Genomic DNA, 18,781 nt, shown 5'->3' with positions numbered 1-18,781 from the left:
TTTTATATTTCAAGTAAGAGGTACTTGAACTTGGAAAGGTTTGTGAACAACAACAAAAAAAAAAACAAACAAAAAAAAGACTTAAGATTCTTGAAAAATTCCAGGTGAAGTGGAACCAATCACATCTCTACCAAATGTGATGAAACACTTTCCAGAACTCAGAAAGTGTCTATGGGAGACTCCTCCAGAATATCACAGGCTACCTGCCCCCAGGTTGTTTTGCAAGGCAAATCAATCTCATCATCTGTAAACATTATTCACACAAAAGTACAACAGTATTTAAGCAGGGACTACTTCAAGAATAAAACAGTAAATGAAGCAACATGCAAGCCACATACACAGTAAAGATAAAAACATTATTTGCTTGGAGAGAGTTACAAAAATATCTACTGTTCCACACCACTGGAAGGTGTTAAGAGGGAAGACTGAAGCAACTTTTGAAGTCTTGAAGATACAACACACATTGTGTATGCTGACAGGAGAGGGGAGTAAAACTCAAAAGAAGGAGTTTTTGTATGACCACATCTGAACCAGGACATTAACACAAGTCTATCCACCAAGAAAAATAATAAAACAAACAACAACAAAATAACAGCCAACAAAAACAACCAGTCACATGTTGATACAACGCAAGAAAGTACAACCAGGATTCAGTGTTTTGACCCTGATTTCATTAACACATTCTTACTTTGAGGTATTCTAGTAGTCCCTACTGTAACTTGGCAGAAACTTTCATGTTTCTGTTGTCAGTGTAAGATGACTTTTTTTTCTTTTTTTTCTTTTTAATTAATGAACACAAAGAAAGCCGACTTATTCAACAGAATAGCTGAGCTTAGAAATGCCCTCTGGAGATCATGTACTCCACTACTGCTGCTTGACGCAGGCCCAGCTACAGCAGGTTGCTTAGGATGCTGCCTAGCTGAATTTTGAGCATTTTGAGACTCTATAGCCTGAGTAACCTTTTCCAGTGTTTGAAGACCCTAAAAGTAATAAGTTTTCTCTTATGTTTAAATGAAGGAATCACCAGAAACAGTATCATATCGACCACAGACCAGAGGTGCAAAACAAGTTTTCATATTAATTTTGAAATATCTGATACAAACTTGAATTAAACCAAACTATATGAATATACTTGTGCTTCAGTATTTAGTACATTACTTGAGTTTTACTGTGCATATTGACAAAAAGCTTTAAATGAAAAGAAAGCAGTACATTAAAAAAAAAAAAAGTTTATGGCTTACTTCAGTTATAAAAGTTAAAAATAAAAATAATAAACTGCATTGAGTTTTAGGTTATTTAATAAAAATGTAATTGATTACAGATTGATTTTCATTCACAGTTTAAAATGAAAAAAATTAGCACATCAACAATGTTCTTTCTGTATCCCATATGAACCAATTCATTAATCTAAAGCTCTCTGCTAAATTAAACAGGTATGACAGGATGCTTTCCAAATTAAAATTTTATTGGAATACACCTTAAAATTGAGTACTAGACTATGCTGTGCTACAAAGGTACTCTTCTGAAGTCACGTAATCCACTCACCTCAGATACAGTAAAAATAATCGTGTATCTACAGTGCAATGTAACCTGCATATATATAAGCTATATGCGCATGTCCGCGTCACTAACATTGTAGCATAAAACCTGACCATCACTACAGACTGAGGACCTATGAAGTGCAAAGAAGGAGTTTTTTTCTACATTGAATAAATTTCCTTCCTTACAATTTATTACCTTCTCATCTTGCTACTCTGCAACCACTGTTCAATAGGTCAAATCCTGTCATTTCATTTATCTCAGTCTCTCACTAATTGCAGACCACAGGCTGACAAAGTTTTCTAACTACAGCTTCTCATCCATCATCAACTGGGCAAAGCAATATTCATTTGTTATTAAACAAGAATTTTTATCTTTTCTTCAGAAAAATCTCATTTGACAGGTAGCTTTTCAGATGCAACAGTTGTTGACAGCACTGTGTAGCAGGAACAAGACAGAGAACTGACAAAGATCCTCCTTTTCAAGAGTTATTTTTAACCAAGTCAAGTCTCTGACCTAGTTCTCGGCAAGGCTCCACAAATGCTGGCACATGGTGGCACACAAGAGAAAAATTGGATAGGACAAAAAAAATGGCACTGAAAGAAACAGTCCAAGTATTGCTCTGAATTCTGTTTCACTGCTATTAACAGTCTATGACATTTAAACAGTTTTAGACCTATCCAAAGATCATTTGCAAAATGCATTTATGAAAGATATCAAGAATAGTTATTTCTAATTCAGTAAGTATGAAGTCAGCAACAGTCACGTGCTAAACAGCATGTACAGTACTACCTCTTAACACATACATTTTTCTTATTAGGTACCTAAGAAGCATAGTTGTAAACTATACTTAGTTACTCAATAGTAAGAACTTCCAGGCACAGGGAGCATTTGGGACATCACTATATTTTGTTGCATAACAAATAGCGAGGTCTTCCTTTTAAGTCTGATTGTTCCATTAAGATGGCTCTCAGTCAACACCACAAACCTGGCTTCAGAACACAAGATTTCAAAGAAATAAAATGAATAGCAGTGGAGGACTTCCAAGATGACACATGCTCTCTGACATTGAACTGTTTAGTGTATTGTCTGAGTCTCTCCTGAAACTTACCCACTCTTGATTTTCACATTGCATGTATCCACAGTGGAAGCTAAAACACCAATAACAACATAGAAGTACTCAACAGTTTGGTCAATTATCTACAGATATTTAGAACTAAATGTTTCCATTCCACAGGACACTTCAGGCTCAAACATACATATGTTTCAATCAAATGAAATTTTAGAATTAATCATATCAGAAACAACTTAATTAGCTGGTCAAAAAATGAACCGGTGTTTTAAGTCTCAGAGGAATGATTCTGCCCTTGTATTTTCAGATCTGTTTTACAAGGATGGCCCATCCCTAAGTAAGATTTGGCAGATTTGGAGTCATGATTTCACTATGTTTATGAAAAAAATGAGGATAAAAAGCACTGAAATGTTACTGGTTTATGACAGATGTATATAATAAATATGTATCTTAACAAGTGAAAAAAAACCCCACTCAAAAAAACCCCAAAACTGCCCTACACAATTTTCAACTAATGTCACACTTTTTGAGCCAGTTATATTTTACATTATTCCCGACTCCAATCCATTCCAAAATTGGCCTGCAGCATCCCCTATTGTTTCTGGTAGCACATATACTCATGGTGGATTAACCTCACTGATCAGAAACACTTCCTAATGCAACAGCTTTTATTTTTACATTTGCCATCAAAGTTTGTAGTCTTGTTAACAGCTCCAGCTAAAGCTGTTACAAGCTACACACGTGAATCTTACCTGCAGTGCTTCCTATGCAAAGCACCACAGCCCTCTAGGTCAGTGGTTCCCACCTTGGTTTGTTAGTATATAGTAACCACAACCAATCAATCCATACAGATGGAGGGGCAGATGCACATGCAACTACATAGAAGTTCAAAATACTGATTTACAATGGCAATTTCTTCAAACATCTCTAGTAATAGACTATCCTACTCAACAACAACTCAAATTATAGCCAAATACTCTCAAAAAGGAGACAGTATACGTAAGTATATTCCTTTCTGACATTTTCAATTGCACTACCAAAGGAAAACCCTGATAGCCAGACGAATACTTTATAAAGCAACTACTATTTTCCCAAGTAAGAAGTCATAGCTGGAAGAACTTAAGATTGTTTCCACTGCTGTTCCTCTGGCAGAGTAGGTACTCATGAGAAGGGTACCTTACAAGCAATAATGGTGATTAAACAGTAAGAAGAACTGGAAATAAAAAAATATGAAGCAGCAAAAGACAGCCTGGGGACCTAGATGAACCATTTTTAATTCTCCATGCAAAAAGGGAGATTCTTTTTAAAGGAGATATTCCACATAACTGTCTCCTTTTCCTATGCAATTTTGCATTACTGCTGAACGTAAATAGTTCCTCCCTCCTCCGCTGTCAGCTGCACAGTTCCCCATTCCTGAGAACGGTTGCTCATCTATCTGATGACACAGTATGATTACTAAGAAAGCCAGCAAAAAGTTGCTGTGTTGATTATCAGCTCATTTATTAAAGTCAATGTGCCCACTGTACAACCAATTTACACCTCAGCAGCTACAAGATACATGACAACAGGCAGCCGGTAGCAAGTTTGGTTCAATATGACACCAAACTTCTTGTAAGGCTTCAGCCTCAAGGAAGTTGCATGCTTTCCACTTAGAGGAACAGAGAAGGCTGAAATGAGGCAACTGAACAAAACCACATGTCAGGAGCTCTTGCAACTCCAACTTCTTTGCCTTGCCCAAAGAAACCCACCTTGGGAGGGAAAGATACATTCACATAACTGACTGTGAGGAAATGCCCTCAAAAAAAGGGTGCCTTCTATCTCCTGGTGGTGCCATGAAGAGTTCAAGCAACAGGACATGAAGAAACACACTTCATCAAGAATTCTTGATGTCTGAGACAGTTTGTGACAATTTGAGACCCTGTGATGATTCTGTAACACTCAGATGACCGTATTTTCTGGAAGAAATGGTAGCAGCTGAAGTATGCATTTAAGCACCAAGAAATCATCTAGCTTCAGCATGCAGAGATATCTTACAACAATGATGTATTTATTATTTCAAATTAATACTCCAATAACAATGCAAGGGAGGTTACATGGATGTTCCAACTGGAGATGCTCCTGCCATGCAGCATTTTTTTCTTTTTTAAGAAAAAACTTTTCCCGCAAAATCTCTACTTAAGTACTAAATGCTGAAGAGAACAGCATTTTGATATTTTTTTTTTTTTATAGACATTTTGATACTTTTCAGACCACATTTATAATGGAGACTTTGCAGTGATCACAATTCCTTGCTAATAACTATTTTTTTTACATTAATATTTTTTCCACACCTTACCTTTCACCAGCATGTCAGAACAAAACATTAAGACAGAAAAGCCTCAAAGAATGAACTCGGTCTTCTGGCTTTTTGCTATTGTTAAATGAAGATTAAGACATCCTGTGATCCTAGAATTAATGACTGTGCTGAGGCACAAACAGAATGTTCAGATCTTGTCTTGGTTTTCCTCAGCACTTCTGTACAAGTCTACTTTAAGCTACTGTGCCCATTACTATACACTGCTTTCCCATCCCAGTCTGTTTTCCTCTGAGCATAGGTCTGACCAGTGTTAATTGGCTCCTTAGCTTTGCACTGCTCTCCTGTTACCAGTAAGGCCTTTCAAGTCTTGACAATGTGTCTATCAAAGTTTAAACAAAGCTCAGTTAAAAAATCTAAAACCTGCACATTTGCGGAGATACATTTGACACTCAGAAGAGAGCTGCTAACACTAGGTCTTAAATTAAGACATTTTAATTCAGAAAAAAACCAAGCTGTACAAATAATTGTGGTAAGAATGGACTTTCCTACAAAATTCACAACAGTCTGAAGCAGAAGTTAGCTTCTTAAAGCTTAAGTTTACACAGCTCTTTCCTGATCACCCTTTTCTGGGATGGATTTGAAACCAAGCTTACTAGTTGCTCTGTTACTACCCTTTAGGAGCATTTTAAATGTCAGACATCAATCATTCTGGAAATTCTGGTCAGACTGTCATGTTTCCAAGTCCTTTAGCCTATCAAAACAGTTTTACCAGGGGATAATTTCACTCATTAGACAGCAACCTCAGCTGGAAAAACAAGCAAGACACAAACATGGTCACCAACTCAGTAAGTTTGTTTAGAAAGGATGACATTGCTGGCTTAATAATATCCCTATGGCCTAAAGAAATGGTAAAAGAAAAAGAACAAGTGGGCAATAGATTCTTACACTAATTGTTACTAGAACTCAAGCAAGAAAAATCTAATAGTCAATATATTGTTCCCACACTCACTCTGACTTCAAATCCATCTAAGCAAAGAGCAGAGCTTCAACTTGAAGTCAAGGAATTCTGTAAGAATGACTAATCTAATCAGAAAATACTTATGACCTAATAGGTGTGAAACTTGTCTGTAAGGGCTAATAGTTTCAAAGCTAGAAAGTATAACTGCAAAGTCACAGGCTGTCAGCAAAGTCCTATAATTACACAGCATCTGCATGCCTGCAATTTTTCAAAGGCGGTGTATGAAGTGCAAAGAACTTCTAATGCAAAAGAATAATCTTTACAGGAAAAATGATCAAGTTTACAGTGCGTGATTTAGTACACCTAACTTAATTCCAAACTGCATTTGCCAAAGGCTCTGATACTTCTGAATAATTTAAAAATTCTACCCAGTCATGTGAGAGTGGATATTAGTCACCTTTGCTGTCAACTGATGGCACATTTAAAAGGGAAAAAAATAAAGTGTTTTCAAAGCTGAGCTGTGATATTTGAAATTAACTGAGTACTGTGCTGGCATACAGAATTATGAAGGAATTATTTGCTGTGGAAGTGACTAAACAGCGTGAATGCCAGTCAATTACACTGAAAAATCAACTGAAAACAAATATAAATCTAATAGACCTAATCTGCACTCCTTAAGTTTTCCCGTTAACTTCCTGCCTTTCATTTCAAAAACAATGATTATTCTCTGACTAAACACAGCTGAGATTGAGACTACTCAAACTAATTAACTGTAAAGACAAAACAATCTGCAGCCCAATAATCTTTGTTAACTTAACATCATTAAACATTTTCACCAGAATTCTGCAGAAAACTCAAAGCACAGTTCACAGGACACAAAGCAGACGAAGAGCCATTTCTGGCACTAACAGAGGGTAGACTTCTTATATACCTCATTCTTGCAGAGAAACAAAACTAACCTACTACTCATCTGAGAGGAAAGGAAAATACTCTGCTATAGTAACATTTGAGGGGGACAGTGTTAGTAATCCACAAACATATTCTTAGCTGTAGATTCAGGCACTGTTTGTGTTTACAACACATTTCTAACAGTTTGGGTTTTTTTTAAGAAGAACTGAGATACAGCATAATATATGTACAAAAATTCTTTAGACATGTAAAAATACAAAGAAATGTTATATATAAATTATGTATTATTATAACCCTAAAAAGCCACAGACTCATCAGCTTTATGGTACTCAGGATAACAAAATACTAAGAATGTATAAGAAAAATGTTATAGTTTAGTGTAGCTATAATACATTTCTACGCTGTCAGTAGGCCTTAATAATGATCTGTTGTGAATATCACCTCATAAGAAGTCTAAACTAAAGGTATTTTTCAACACCATGTAGAAAAGCTGTAACCTTTAAAATAAAATGTATAAAACCAAAACAGACAGCTGGGGTTCATTTAGGTGATTTCTTTTTAAAATTATTTAGTATTAGACGAGGAAAGCTTTTTACACAGCATTTTTTTAAAAATCTGAAAGTGCTATGTATTTTTAAATGTTCTCCAAATCCACATCACTGAAAGGAGGGCATGGGACTTGCAGTGTATAAGGAATTCTAATTTCTTACCTCCACAGTTCAGAAAAAGATAATAAATACAGCAAATTTTTGAGAACTAGGTTGAGTCTTCTACACATCTCCACCACACATGAACTCCTAAGGATGCCCTGGCTCAGCTTCCCTTTGCAGTTGGCATTTAGCAAATTCTATTGATTTGATCATTAACAGGTAGTCTTTGTGTGGTAAACTTCAGTGAAACAGTAACTGCAACAATAAGATCACTGTAAGCATGGGTTTTTTTTTTTTCCTTAGATCCCTTTCTTTCTACACCAGTTCTCCAACAAAGAGACCAACATTTTAAATCAATAACCTGCAATTTTGTTTTGCCATATTCTACCTATGGATTATAATTCTAATTGCAGCACACAGCACAGATGAGCTCTGGCACCTGAGGAAACTACCATTTCAGATTCTCCATCCCCTTTGTTCACCAAAAGCTATCACCCCAAGAACAACAGAAGGCAGCAATATGCCTGCACCTTAGCTGTTCTTCTGCACTGTGCAGACATTGCAGCTGATGAATGAGGCTTTATGCTGCAAGTCAGGGATTTACAATAAAGCAGCTGTACCACAGGTACGGACTATCTTACAGCTTTGATGCAAAGGCAGCAAGCTCTGACAGAGAGTTGAGGCAGACAGCCAGAGACAGTAATTTTTTTCCCATAAATGACATCTATCACCCTCACTGCTCTGGTTCATACTGTGCAATCACTTCAGAACAGTCAACTAGATTTTTTTTGTACAAAGCTAATCTAGAAGATACACATCAGGAGTGTGCCTAATGAATCCCAGCTAACATTCAGTCCACACAGCCAGGCCAGAACTTGATCAAAGGAAAACTTCTGAAATACATACACCGGGTGGATGGCAGCTCTTCCTTGTGTTGCATCAAATTACTTGCTAATACAAGCACTGATGCACACGGCAGCTGAGTCAGGTGAAAAATAACTAGACAAACCCCCCTAACTTTTGGCTGAACAAGCTCCCAGAACTAGCTCACTGTCTGTTGGAATGAATGTCAGTGCCAGCATAAGGTAGTTCCAGTTTCTAGTGGTTTAAGCCACCATGGAACTCATGCTAGGCCACATAACTGAAACACAACTGCTCTCGAACCAGGCAAGCTCTTCTCTTCCCCTCCATCATCAAATTGTTTTCCTGTACCAACACAGATATTCATTCAACCCCACTGTTAGCTGATACAGAGTTAAAATCAAGAAAAAACTGTGATTAATTTTCTGCCTACACAGCCCCTGATGCCAGCATATAACAGCGTCGAACAGGCACTATCATCTCTGCAAGGAGAAACAGCAGCAGGAGCACGTGGTGGAGGAGAGGGGAAGACTGAACCACCTCCCATCAGTGGCAGCTCCACATTAGACTGGTTTAGCTGCAATGTGGAACTGCACCCTGGGAGCTATTTAAAAACTCGTGCAACTGTTATGAAGTAGTTGGACTTGTTATCCCAACACACGTACTTTTATTCACTGTTTTACGCAAATCTTCTGCCTCAAGGCTAATTTCAAGGATGTGCACAAAAAAGGCAGAAATATGGGTTAATAAAGCCTGGTGTTCTCACATGTGCAGCTGAAGCTGTATTTTTATTTTGGTAATATGGCTGTACTTGTGAAGACATACAGTTTTTCTTTCCCTGGGTTTTGTTCCTTTCTGAGCATATGATTTGTATACAGCAACCATAACTATTTCAGTCTTCTCTGTGTTCACTTATAAGCACCTGACAGTGTCCCTTAGAGGCAAAAAGTGAGAATGATTAGCAACAACTGGCCACATGTATTGACTTTATTACTGCAAGACAAATCTCACATCAACATCACTCTGCAGGAAAGGCAGCCTTTAAACAACAGATTTGCAAGTAAAACAAGTTATGGGTCTAAAAAAAGGCAACTGCCAAACATTTTTATTTCCTACAGAATCAGTTCTAAGTTATCCAAAGGTATCTACAAATTGTGCTACTGAAGAGGAAAAACTCTGAAGTAGCTCCTCGGGAGTACTTGGTCCTGAGTCTGAAGAGCAGCAATTCTGTTTTGCACACCTACAAAGGTACTTAGCATTCACATGACTAGTACTACACTTGCATTCCAGGATTATATAATAATTGGGTAACTGATTCAAGTTCCTTCTGCCACAAGCATCAGGTGCTTCAAAAGAACAGGTAAGAACAGAGCACCATGTGGTCAGAAGAAAATTCCACCCCCTTCATGGGGTTTCCTTATTTCTTCAACTGTCATCTTGAAGTTTTAACTACCTAAGCACAGCTTCCAAAGCATAAATCCAAATTCCCTTGGAAGAATCCTCACCCAATATATTCACAGCCGTGTTAACCTGAGGTAAAGCTGGAATTCAAGGGGAACCTAAAATCACTTTACAGGTTACCAATAGCGATTCCACAAGATAATCAGAATGGGTCAAACTGCTAAGGGCATTTTGACTTTCTTTGTCTTATTTACAGTTTCATTCCTCATGCAATCTAATATCTTGTTTGCCATTTTAACTGCATGGTTTTCCTTGAGATCACTACAGTGATAAGCCAGGTCTGCTGCTTGAGTTAATTTATTTAGAACCTGTGGAATGATGCCCAAGTAGTTTCTCTTCTTCAGATATAATCAACTCTGCAAAAAAATATTTGACCTCCTCTACAACAGATAAGGATATAATCTGTAGCCACTTGTATTCAAAATTCCAAATCTTTTCAAATTCTTGAACAAATCCCTGCATAGAACAAAATCTCTAACACTACACTACTTTATATTAACAGGAGTTATATCTTATGGAAAATAGGTTTTAAATACAAACAGGTAAACATTCACAGTCCTGGGGTGATTCTTCTGAAATCGGCTGGCCACACACAAAAATCACCAGTGATTAGCCCCTGAGAAATCTCACTCATAACACTAATCATGCAGGCTCTCTTACCATTAAGTCCTGTCTAGCAAGTCATCAAATAAGAGACTGCCAGTTTTACCAGTAAGAAGCATTTCTTATTCAGCTCTCCTGCACTTTTTTGCATCTTAAACTCATTTAGACTAACCAAGTTGCTCTGAAGTTAAGCAAAAGCATTCCCCTGAAATTTCACACTAAATTGTAGAAAGCTAAAATTTGTGTACTGGATTTCCAACTGCAGTAACTTTAACGCTTTGTTAAAAGGGCTGTTTATCTCACTAAGCTGAGAATGAAATTGTATAAAAGACAGCATGGTTTTCTAAATAGTTTCACCCACAGCAGCTCAAAACACCACATAAACTTTAAAGCAATAAGCAATGACAGAGGGAACTGCATAGACAGCAAATTATTACAAATAGCTGTTCATAAGAATGGTTCACAGGGAATACATTTGTCAAAGAATTGTATAAAGCACATCAGAGCAGTCTTTCCCTTTTCTGTATCTGCAGCTTTGTAAAAATACTTCACTCTTTAAATGTAGAAAATAAGGAATATAAGGAAGCTAGTGCTAAAACTGGACACATGCACATTGCGAGTATGTGCCCACATCATTCTCAGCACCGCATTTTTCTTTGTTAGATATGTTCTGGTGACTACAGGTAAATTAATACCTGCCTGAAGTCCAAGACAGACAGAACAGCTCAGGTGCAGTGGATTAGCGTCTGTAGCACCCAAGCATACAAACCCAGATTTCCTTGTGTTGCTCTTTATCAGCAGGCTGTGGCGTAAATCTCGCCAGCATTCCCAAAACGCTTTGGGGTTCTCAAGCTTTGGATTGCCTCTGTCGACACGAAGCAAACAAGACACTTACCTACCAGTTGCTGGGCACGGCCAGTAGGTATTATCAACAGCCCTTTGCCAGCCTTGCGGACAGGCCCCACCAGTACACGAGTAGGGGCCTGCTACAGGCCATGACCTGCGCAGCAGCTCACTGCACCCCCCGCCCTTCCCTCTCCGACGGGGAGGCTCAGCCTCTCGCTCCTGCCGGGGCTCAGGTGGCCGTCTCCCAGGCCGGACAATAGCTCCCCAGCCCCCTGGCGGATCCCACTCCGGCCTCCCCTCCCCGGCAACGCCACCGCCGGCGAGACGACCCCCACCACAAGGGTACCAGCCGGGCAAGGGCCAAGCCGAGCGCGGCGGAGGGGAGGGGTAGCAGCGCCGGACGGGGCAGTCTCCCCGCGGGCAGTAACGGCGGGGCGGTGCCCGGGCCCTCCGCCCCCCCGGGGGGCCCGCAGCTGCTACCTGCATGACCACGTCGTTGGGCAGCTGCGCGGCGCGGAAGAGATCCAGGACCCGCCCGTTGGACGCCACCTTCTTGGTGCTCTCGGTGTCGCAGTAGGAGAAGAGGTCGCAGTAGTAGCGCTGCTCCGCCTCGCTCAGCGTCAGGCCCTCCATCTTACAGCCCGGCTCCGCTCCGCGCTGCTGCTGCCGCTGCCTCCGCCTCCTCCTCCGCCGCCGCCGCCGCCCCGCATTCAACGGCGACGGCGCTGCCGGCAGAGGTGCCGCCGAGAGTGCGCGGGGCTGCCTCGCACCGCCCGGCCCGTCGCGGGGGTGGGGGGGGTGGGGGTGGGGGGAGAAACGGGAGGTGATGGGGACGGGGGGGGGGGGGGAAAGGGAGGGCGGGAGGGGGGGAACGGGACGGAGGGAGGGAGGGAAACGCCGCCGCGCGCCCCAGCCAACCGCCGCGCGCGAGCGGCCGCTCACACCTTCCCCCCCCTCCCAGCCCACACCCCCCCTCCCGCCAACCGCCCCGCCCCTCCCGCCCACACGGCGGCGCGCGCGCGCGCCTGCGCGCCTGCCCCCCCGCGCGTGCGCACACCGCCCGGCGAGAGCGCGCCCCGGGGAGGGGGTGTGGGAAAGGCGGGGGGCGGGTCCAGAGGAACCCGGGGGGGCGGTGTCCGCCGGCTGGCCGGTCCCACCCCTCTCCCCGTCGCGGTGCCGACGCCATCCAGGGCGACCTCGGAAGCGGGGAGGAAGCAGGAGGAGGGGAAGCGGTGGCCGTCCGGGAGCACCGCCCCTCTTCCCGGGACCCGGATGTGCGGAGCAGCCCTGTGCGGCAGTGCCCCCTGTGGGTGCGGGGGGGGGGGGGGAGGTAGGACGGGAGCGTCTGGGGGTGCGGGTCCCTGAGCCTGTCGGGTGGGGATTCGGGCACTCGGTATCCTCAGGAGTACGGGTTCTACTCGTCACTGGCGAGGAATTGCCCGTTTGCGACCTGTCCCTGCTGTGAGCCCTCTCCCGTATGCAGCAATTTTGTACCTGATGCAGCAACCCCACAGAACGCACAAGGAAAAGTGACCCGGGTAGCGGCGCCTTACATCGGCCTTGTGGGAAAGAATAAGTTCGGACTGAGCTCTGTCTCTTCGTGTCTCTCTTGTGTCTGTTTTCCTGCATTCTCAGTGCTCCACGGGGTAAATCAACGCCCTGGCTGCACCGCACCAACAAAGTTACCTTCAAGCCACTTGAAGCTTCTTGAAGGAGCCTTGACACCCCTGACAAAGAGCCTATGCAGAATGCCAGGGTCTCCTGCGAGACCCAGTTGACTGCCTGATACATATCCTACTGAGGTGGCAGTCCAGTTCTGCATACTTAAAGGCATTAAATTTTTCCTGTTTTTCCACTTTGCATTCTGTCAAAACTTCAAAATTTTCTCCTTCCAGATAGCTACTGCCAACTGCTTTAGTTCCCTGAAGCACCTTGTCCTTTCCACCTCTTAAGATATTTATGTTCAGAACTTAAAGCAGATTCATCTTCATTGCCATTTGGAATACACAGCCTTTTGCTGCTAGCTAAAGTTTTTGAAAAACAGTGATACGTTAGCTTGTAGTTAAAAGACAAATGGATTGTCTCTAAATGTACCATTATCAAGCTATTGTGACCTCAGATGATTAATGAAGAAACCACAGGGATTTATCACATTTCTCAGTTAAAATTCCTCAAACTAGGCTATGCTGAAAATAAAATTAACTTTTATGTATCTAGTTATTACAATTTTATAAACTTAGATAAGGCCAACTTAGCATTGTAGGTCATTTAATGAGTGTTGGTCTATCAGTATCTCTGCAAGTAAAAGGAATGTAACCTTTCCTCCACAGCTAAATTACACACTGCAGTTCTGTTACATAGATCCATTTGTAGAAGAGGTTTTTAAATCACTTATTAGTAGATGCTTGGGTTCAAGTTCCTTTGCTTTGTACAGGTTCAGTGATTCTATGCAAGTTCAAGCACTGGAGTCTGCAAGCTTAATACATTTATGTGTCTTAATACATTAATACAGTTAATACTGTAACGTTCTTAGTAAGGAACAAAATTCCCAAAATACTTTTACTGTAAAAGTAATTTTGAAGTTTATGTCAAAAAGTAATCCGAACTCTTACTATTTTAATTGAGTTACTATTTTATTGCTTTCAGTTTTGCAACAGGAGCACTCTTTTGACATTAATGGAGATCACTTGGCTGCAACACTTTCTGCAAGATACAAAGAATAATACAGGGGGGAGGTTCCCTAGAATGGACTATTCCCACAAGTACAAATGCCAAACAATTCTGAAGTAATTTTAATGACTATATTTCACTAAAACCATGTTGTGTAATGTGAAAGTGTGACATATTTGCTTACTGGAGAGTAGAGTGCTCTGAGGAGTATGCTGGGCTACTCACTGTGTAAAGCACCACTCTGAAAACCTTCAGGTAGCTAATTTGGAAAACAGGTTTTCTAATCTCATTTCCAACTCTCGCATCATAAATTTACCTTCTTGCTTTGTGGTGGCTCAAAGACTGAGCAGAAAGAATATGAATTGCATGATGTGTAGCCAGTGACACGACATGTAGCACATTACTCTGCTTCCCAAGATCTACACGTGGGACAAGCATCTTTGCCTCAGAATCCCAGTACAGTGGTTCTGGTTTTGGCTATAGGATCTTCCTTCACCCTGATAACCCCCCTAGAAAACCTTGAGGCCAAGGAAGGATCTGCTGTGCAGAACATTACCTGTTACCATTAGGCCAGACTTAGCAGCTACTGAGATAAAAAAATACACAGCTTTTCACTGGATTCTCAGTGAGGGTTCATTTTGCTTGGCTGGAGAATGTGCTGTTTGCTACAGGATCAACTGGGGAAATAGTATTCCTGCAGATTTGTAAGATACATTACCTGCTCTGTATTTGCACTTCTGAGCAACTGAGCCAAACAGTGAAACAAACCACATTTCTATTTTGAGTTATTTTGGTTTGGAAAGATCTGTATCACAGCATTTCCCACAGAGATTATATTAGATGTGCAAAGAAGATTATTTATGGCAAAATACCCACCAAAATGTTTTATTGGTGATACACTTTTGATACAGAAGATTAAGCTTTTGGTACATGGAAACCTTTAATTTAGTTTAAATGCCTTGAATTATAATTTATACAGAGCAAAAAGAGGAGCTTTTCTTGATTAATTAGAATTTCTACCTCTCTTTCTCTCTTTTTAATGTATCTTAGAATTCAGAGCTCTAGATAGTTAAGGCTTAAGCGATTCTTCTCATGGTGCCTAATTTTACTGTACTTTCTTTTCTGTGAAGCAACTCTTAGATGACATATACTGATATCAAGGCAGTCATCCTGTTAAGAAGTCAGAGAAAATCATCATTGTTACAGGAAAGCCAAATATAAAGACCCAGATGGAAGGAAGTGCAAAGTTATTTTGCTGCCTATAACAACTCTTAGATTACACATCAATAAAACTTTGTTGGTTTTTTTTTAGGAAAGGAGTACTTTTACAAGTGTCTAGATATGTTTTAGATATGTGTCCAGAAATAAGTATGTCCACTGCTATTTAACAAAAAATAGTGGGGTTTGCATTCAAGGGAAATGCCAGGTATAACACTGGTCAGGTTTCAGTATCTCTTATCAGCTGTGAAATTACTATTGGTTTCTAAAAACTAGTTGTTACACCTGCTGAGACTTATTTCAAAAAATAAACATAACTTGTACACATATGCAGGGTCTTGTCTGCATCAAGTGTCATGGGAGTGCTGTGTGTGGGGTTTACCTGAGTTTGTATTACAGTTAGTGAGTCTCACGTACTAACACATTCACATTAAAGTAAGTTAGATGCTCAGATTTTTATTTTTTTTTTTGTATTAAAACAACTTCAAATAACTTTCAACCTTATAAAGTGTGTATTTGGGTCCACTTTCTGTCTTGCACCTGGTTCCCCCAAGTTTACAAAAATGTCCCCAAGGTTATTTGTCATTGCCTTTCTAAATTCTTTGCATACACAATGCTGCGGAGCAGGTTTTACAATCTGTCAAGAAACATTTTTACTTGCATCTCATCAGAAGTTATGGGAACTTGATTATTTAGTGGAAAGACAGGTAAATTAAAGCTAGAGATGAATGGGAAATGTTTGAAAAAAAGCCTGCTCTTTCAGACCTTAGAGCTGTTTTATTGTTACTGATGATCTTTAAAAAAAAAAAAAAAGTACTTTATTCCCAGACAATATTTTGAGAACAATGTTAACAAAAATAAGTCCTTGTTCTGCTTTTATAAAACCATCCTTATTTCCTTTATGAAGAAACAGCATTTTAATGCAAAGACAGGATCTTTACAGATGTTTGTACATTCTGCATGTGAGTTCTGTGCATTATAGTTAACAGCCTCTTTCCAACCTTGATGTTCACATGCTTGCAATTTTGAGAAACATCAGTTTTGTCGTATGGTCAGGTTTCACTTGCTGCTGATTTTACCTTCTTCAAAATGGCATCCACATCTCAAAGAACTTATCCTCTGTTCTACCTGTCCTGCTGGGATTGTTTCTCCATCAAAACAGCCTTCTGTGTTTAAGACTGTGAGATTTTCCATGATTGATGAAAAAATCCTTTTCACACAGAGCCACGTAGCAAAGAGAAATAACTAGGGGTGTATCAGTTGTTTTTTTCCTTCTCTATAAGAACAGAGCCTTTGCAAGGAGCATTCAGCAAGCAAACTGTGGATCTAAAAGCACTGTCACTCACCACGATGTGGTCATTCTGGTCCCTTGAGCAGACACATCCCTGAAGGGAAAACAACTTTCTCAGAAGCCTCCCTGGTGTGTTGTGTCACCACTGGAGTATGTATGGGATCCTCTCTGGAGACATCTGCTATCTGTGGACTATTTAATAGTATTTGTCTGTGTACATTCCCTGGGCAGTTTTCCCTGGTCTCTCATTTAAGCTTTTAATTTATATTTATCTGTCATGGTCCTTGTAAAAGTTACACATATTTTTAAAAAAATGTCCCCTTTCTCTTTCATCCAAATATATTGATCAAAAGGAGTAAGCAGTTGTATGAAAGCCACTGAAGGATTATTTTTTTTTATTAAAACAATCCTAGTGGAAGGTAATAGATTTTGGCAGATTTCTTAATGAAAATTAATCTCTGCGACTCAAAAGGTGGGGGTCATCTACCCTCATCCCAGAACACCTCTATGTGTTTGGTAGGTTCCAGAGAGGAATTCCTAAAGAGAATGTATTGAAAGGAGAGTGACTGAGTAACTTACCCTATTTACCTCAGCACCTCAAAAGCCTCAGCAGGTGATCAAATCCCGCTTCTCTTTAGAGTTTAAAACTAACCTTGTTTCTTCCAAAAGGAGAGGATATCTGCTGCTTGCATGATACTATCAAATAACTTTCTTCTTACAGAAATTAAAAATCCTTATAGAACCTTTCAACATTTAACTGTAAATCCATACAGTCTTGCTGCATCCTTTTTTATAAATATATTCTCAACTTTTATAGAGTAAGGAAAGGTAAGATAAGTTTAACTGTTCTTTGCACTTTTTGGCACTATCTAACATACATAATTCTTCATAAATTTATTGATATATTCATAACAACTGCCTTGAAGAATGATAAGGTTATATTCAAATTATATTTTTTAATATATATTTTGGGTTACCTTTGTAGTCCTTTAATACCTTTCTTTGTTTTGAAGCTCTAAAATTTACATTACTGAGGATCCAACTATTCTAAAAACAGTTTTGTATCTCCTTCAGTGCCTTTATTTACTTAGCTCACATTTCCTGGATTCTTGAGCAGTTCTCATACTTTTTACCCTTTCCTATTACTTCTTGAATGTGGAAGGGTTGTACCATGCTGATGGACTAATAGGTATGATGGACTAATGCTGATGGGTAATCCCACCAAAAAATTATCTACATCTGGGAGAGGTGTTAATGGCTACTTAAGGAAACTTCTGGAACATTACTGAATTTGTCAGAAATTGGTTACAAGGTGAGAAGAAATGCTGAAAGCAGAATTTCACATCTGTTTCCTGTATTGCACACATTCTTATGCCTCCTTCATTTTCCTGTTCTCTGCTTTTAGCTGTATATATAAACATATCTTTAATTTTCCATTTTACTTATACTTTAGTTTCCATCTTACTGTTTTTCCCTTAATAGTTTGGAGTTATAATCAGTTCCTCAAGGATTTAATTTGCCCCTTTAATCTTTCTTTCTACATACTTCTTCCTTGCACTAGCAATACAATCCTCCACAACATTGATAGTCTTGGCATTCATACTCCATCTCACCTTTTCCTTGTGCTTTGGTATCTTATTTATTCTGGGTTGACCAGTTTGTTATTTCACAGTGTGATTCTGCCTCTTGGTCAGAATTTGACTCAGCTCTTTCTTTTAGCTGTTTTCCATTAAGATCAGTTTCTCAAGGATTTTAGTTCTTTTTCTCCATGGTGATGTGGGCTGCTCTTGATATGCTAAATAAAATGTAAAACTCCCTCTGTGTTTTATATTTGCTTAAGATAGAAATAATTTAATTTTGTTTTGTTTTGTTTTTTCTTAGACCTCTAGATCAAAACCACCCCAGCATGCTTTCAAATCTGCTTCTTTTGCTAAAAAAAAATTCTTACAATGACATTTCTCTGATGCTTGAGTCAGTCACAGGACAACTATTAAGAAAACTGTATGCTCTACCTGTGGTGGCTGTAGGAAGGAGTCTAATAATTAAAGGTGTCTCTCTCTCTAGAGGAGTTTTGCTTTAATATGTTTTACAGACTCTCATCACACTTTCTAATTTTATGCTATTTTTTCTTTTTCCCATGATTTTGGGGTGGGTTTTTTTTTTTTTTGTTTTTTTACCTTTGGAACATCTTGACTTAATTTTGATTATCTACTTCCAATTACATTTTTTTTTATCCACATTTATTGTCAGGGATTAGGAAAGGAAGTGAGGAGCTGAGCGTGATGACAAGACAGGCAGTGGCTGACCCAAGTCCCATCCCACCACCTACAGCCAGGGCACCAGGCAGGGCTGGGAGGTCTGGACAGAGGCCCATGGCCAGGGACAAGCAGGACACCAGTGCAGTGGG

At 40.0% G+C, this 18,781-nt stretch overlaps 1 protein-coding gene across 15 annotated transcripts in view; it reads right to left on the bottom strand.

The window, feature by feature from the left end:
• The window catches only part of REPS1 (RALBP1 associated Eps domain containing 1), a 65,589-nt gene extending 53,609 nt beyond the window's left edge, over positions 1–11,980 (bottom strand). For 13 of the 15 annotated variants that reach the window (XM_071740738.1, XM_071740741.1, XM_071740739.1 and 10 more), the window contains exon 1: positions 11,676–11,967. In XM_071740738.1, the coding sequence (XP_071596839.1) occupies positions 11,676–11,828 (153 nt within the window). In that variant the 5' untranslated portion in view covers positions 11,829–11,967. Of the gene's footprint in view, positions 1–11,675 lie in introns of all 15 variants that reach the window. The other 2 variants (XM_071740748.1, XM_071740742.1) reach the window with 2 other exon arrangements.
• Positions 11,981–18,781: the final 6,801 nt, after the last annotated feature.

The sequence above is a fragment of the Heliangelus exortis genome, chromosome 3 (assembly GCF_036169615.1).
Source record: "Heliangelus exortis chromosome 3, bHelExo1.hap1, whole genome shotgun sequence".
NCBI classification, from domain to species: Eukaryota; Metazoa; Chordata; class Aves; order Apodiformes; family Trochilidae; genus Heliangelus; species Heliangelus exortis.
Note: the sequence above shows the minus strand (reverse complement) of the source record. Positions and strands in the feature narration are given on the sequence as shown.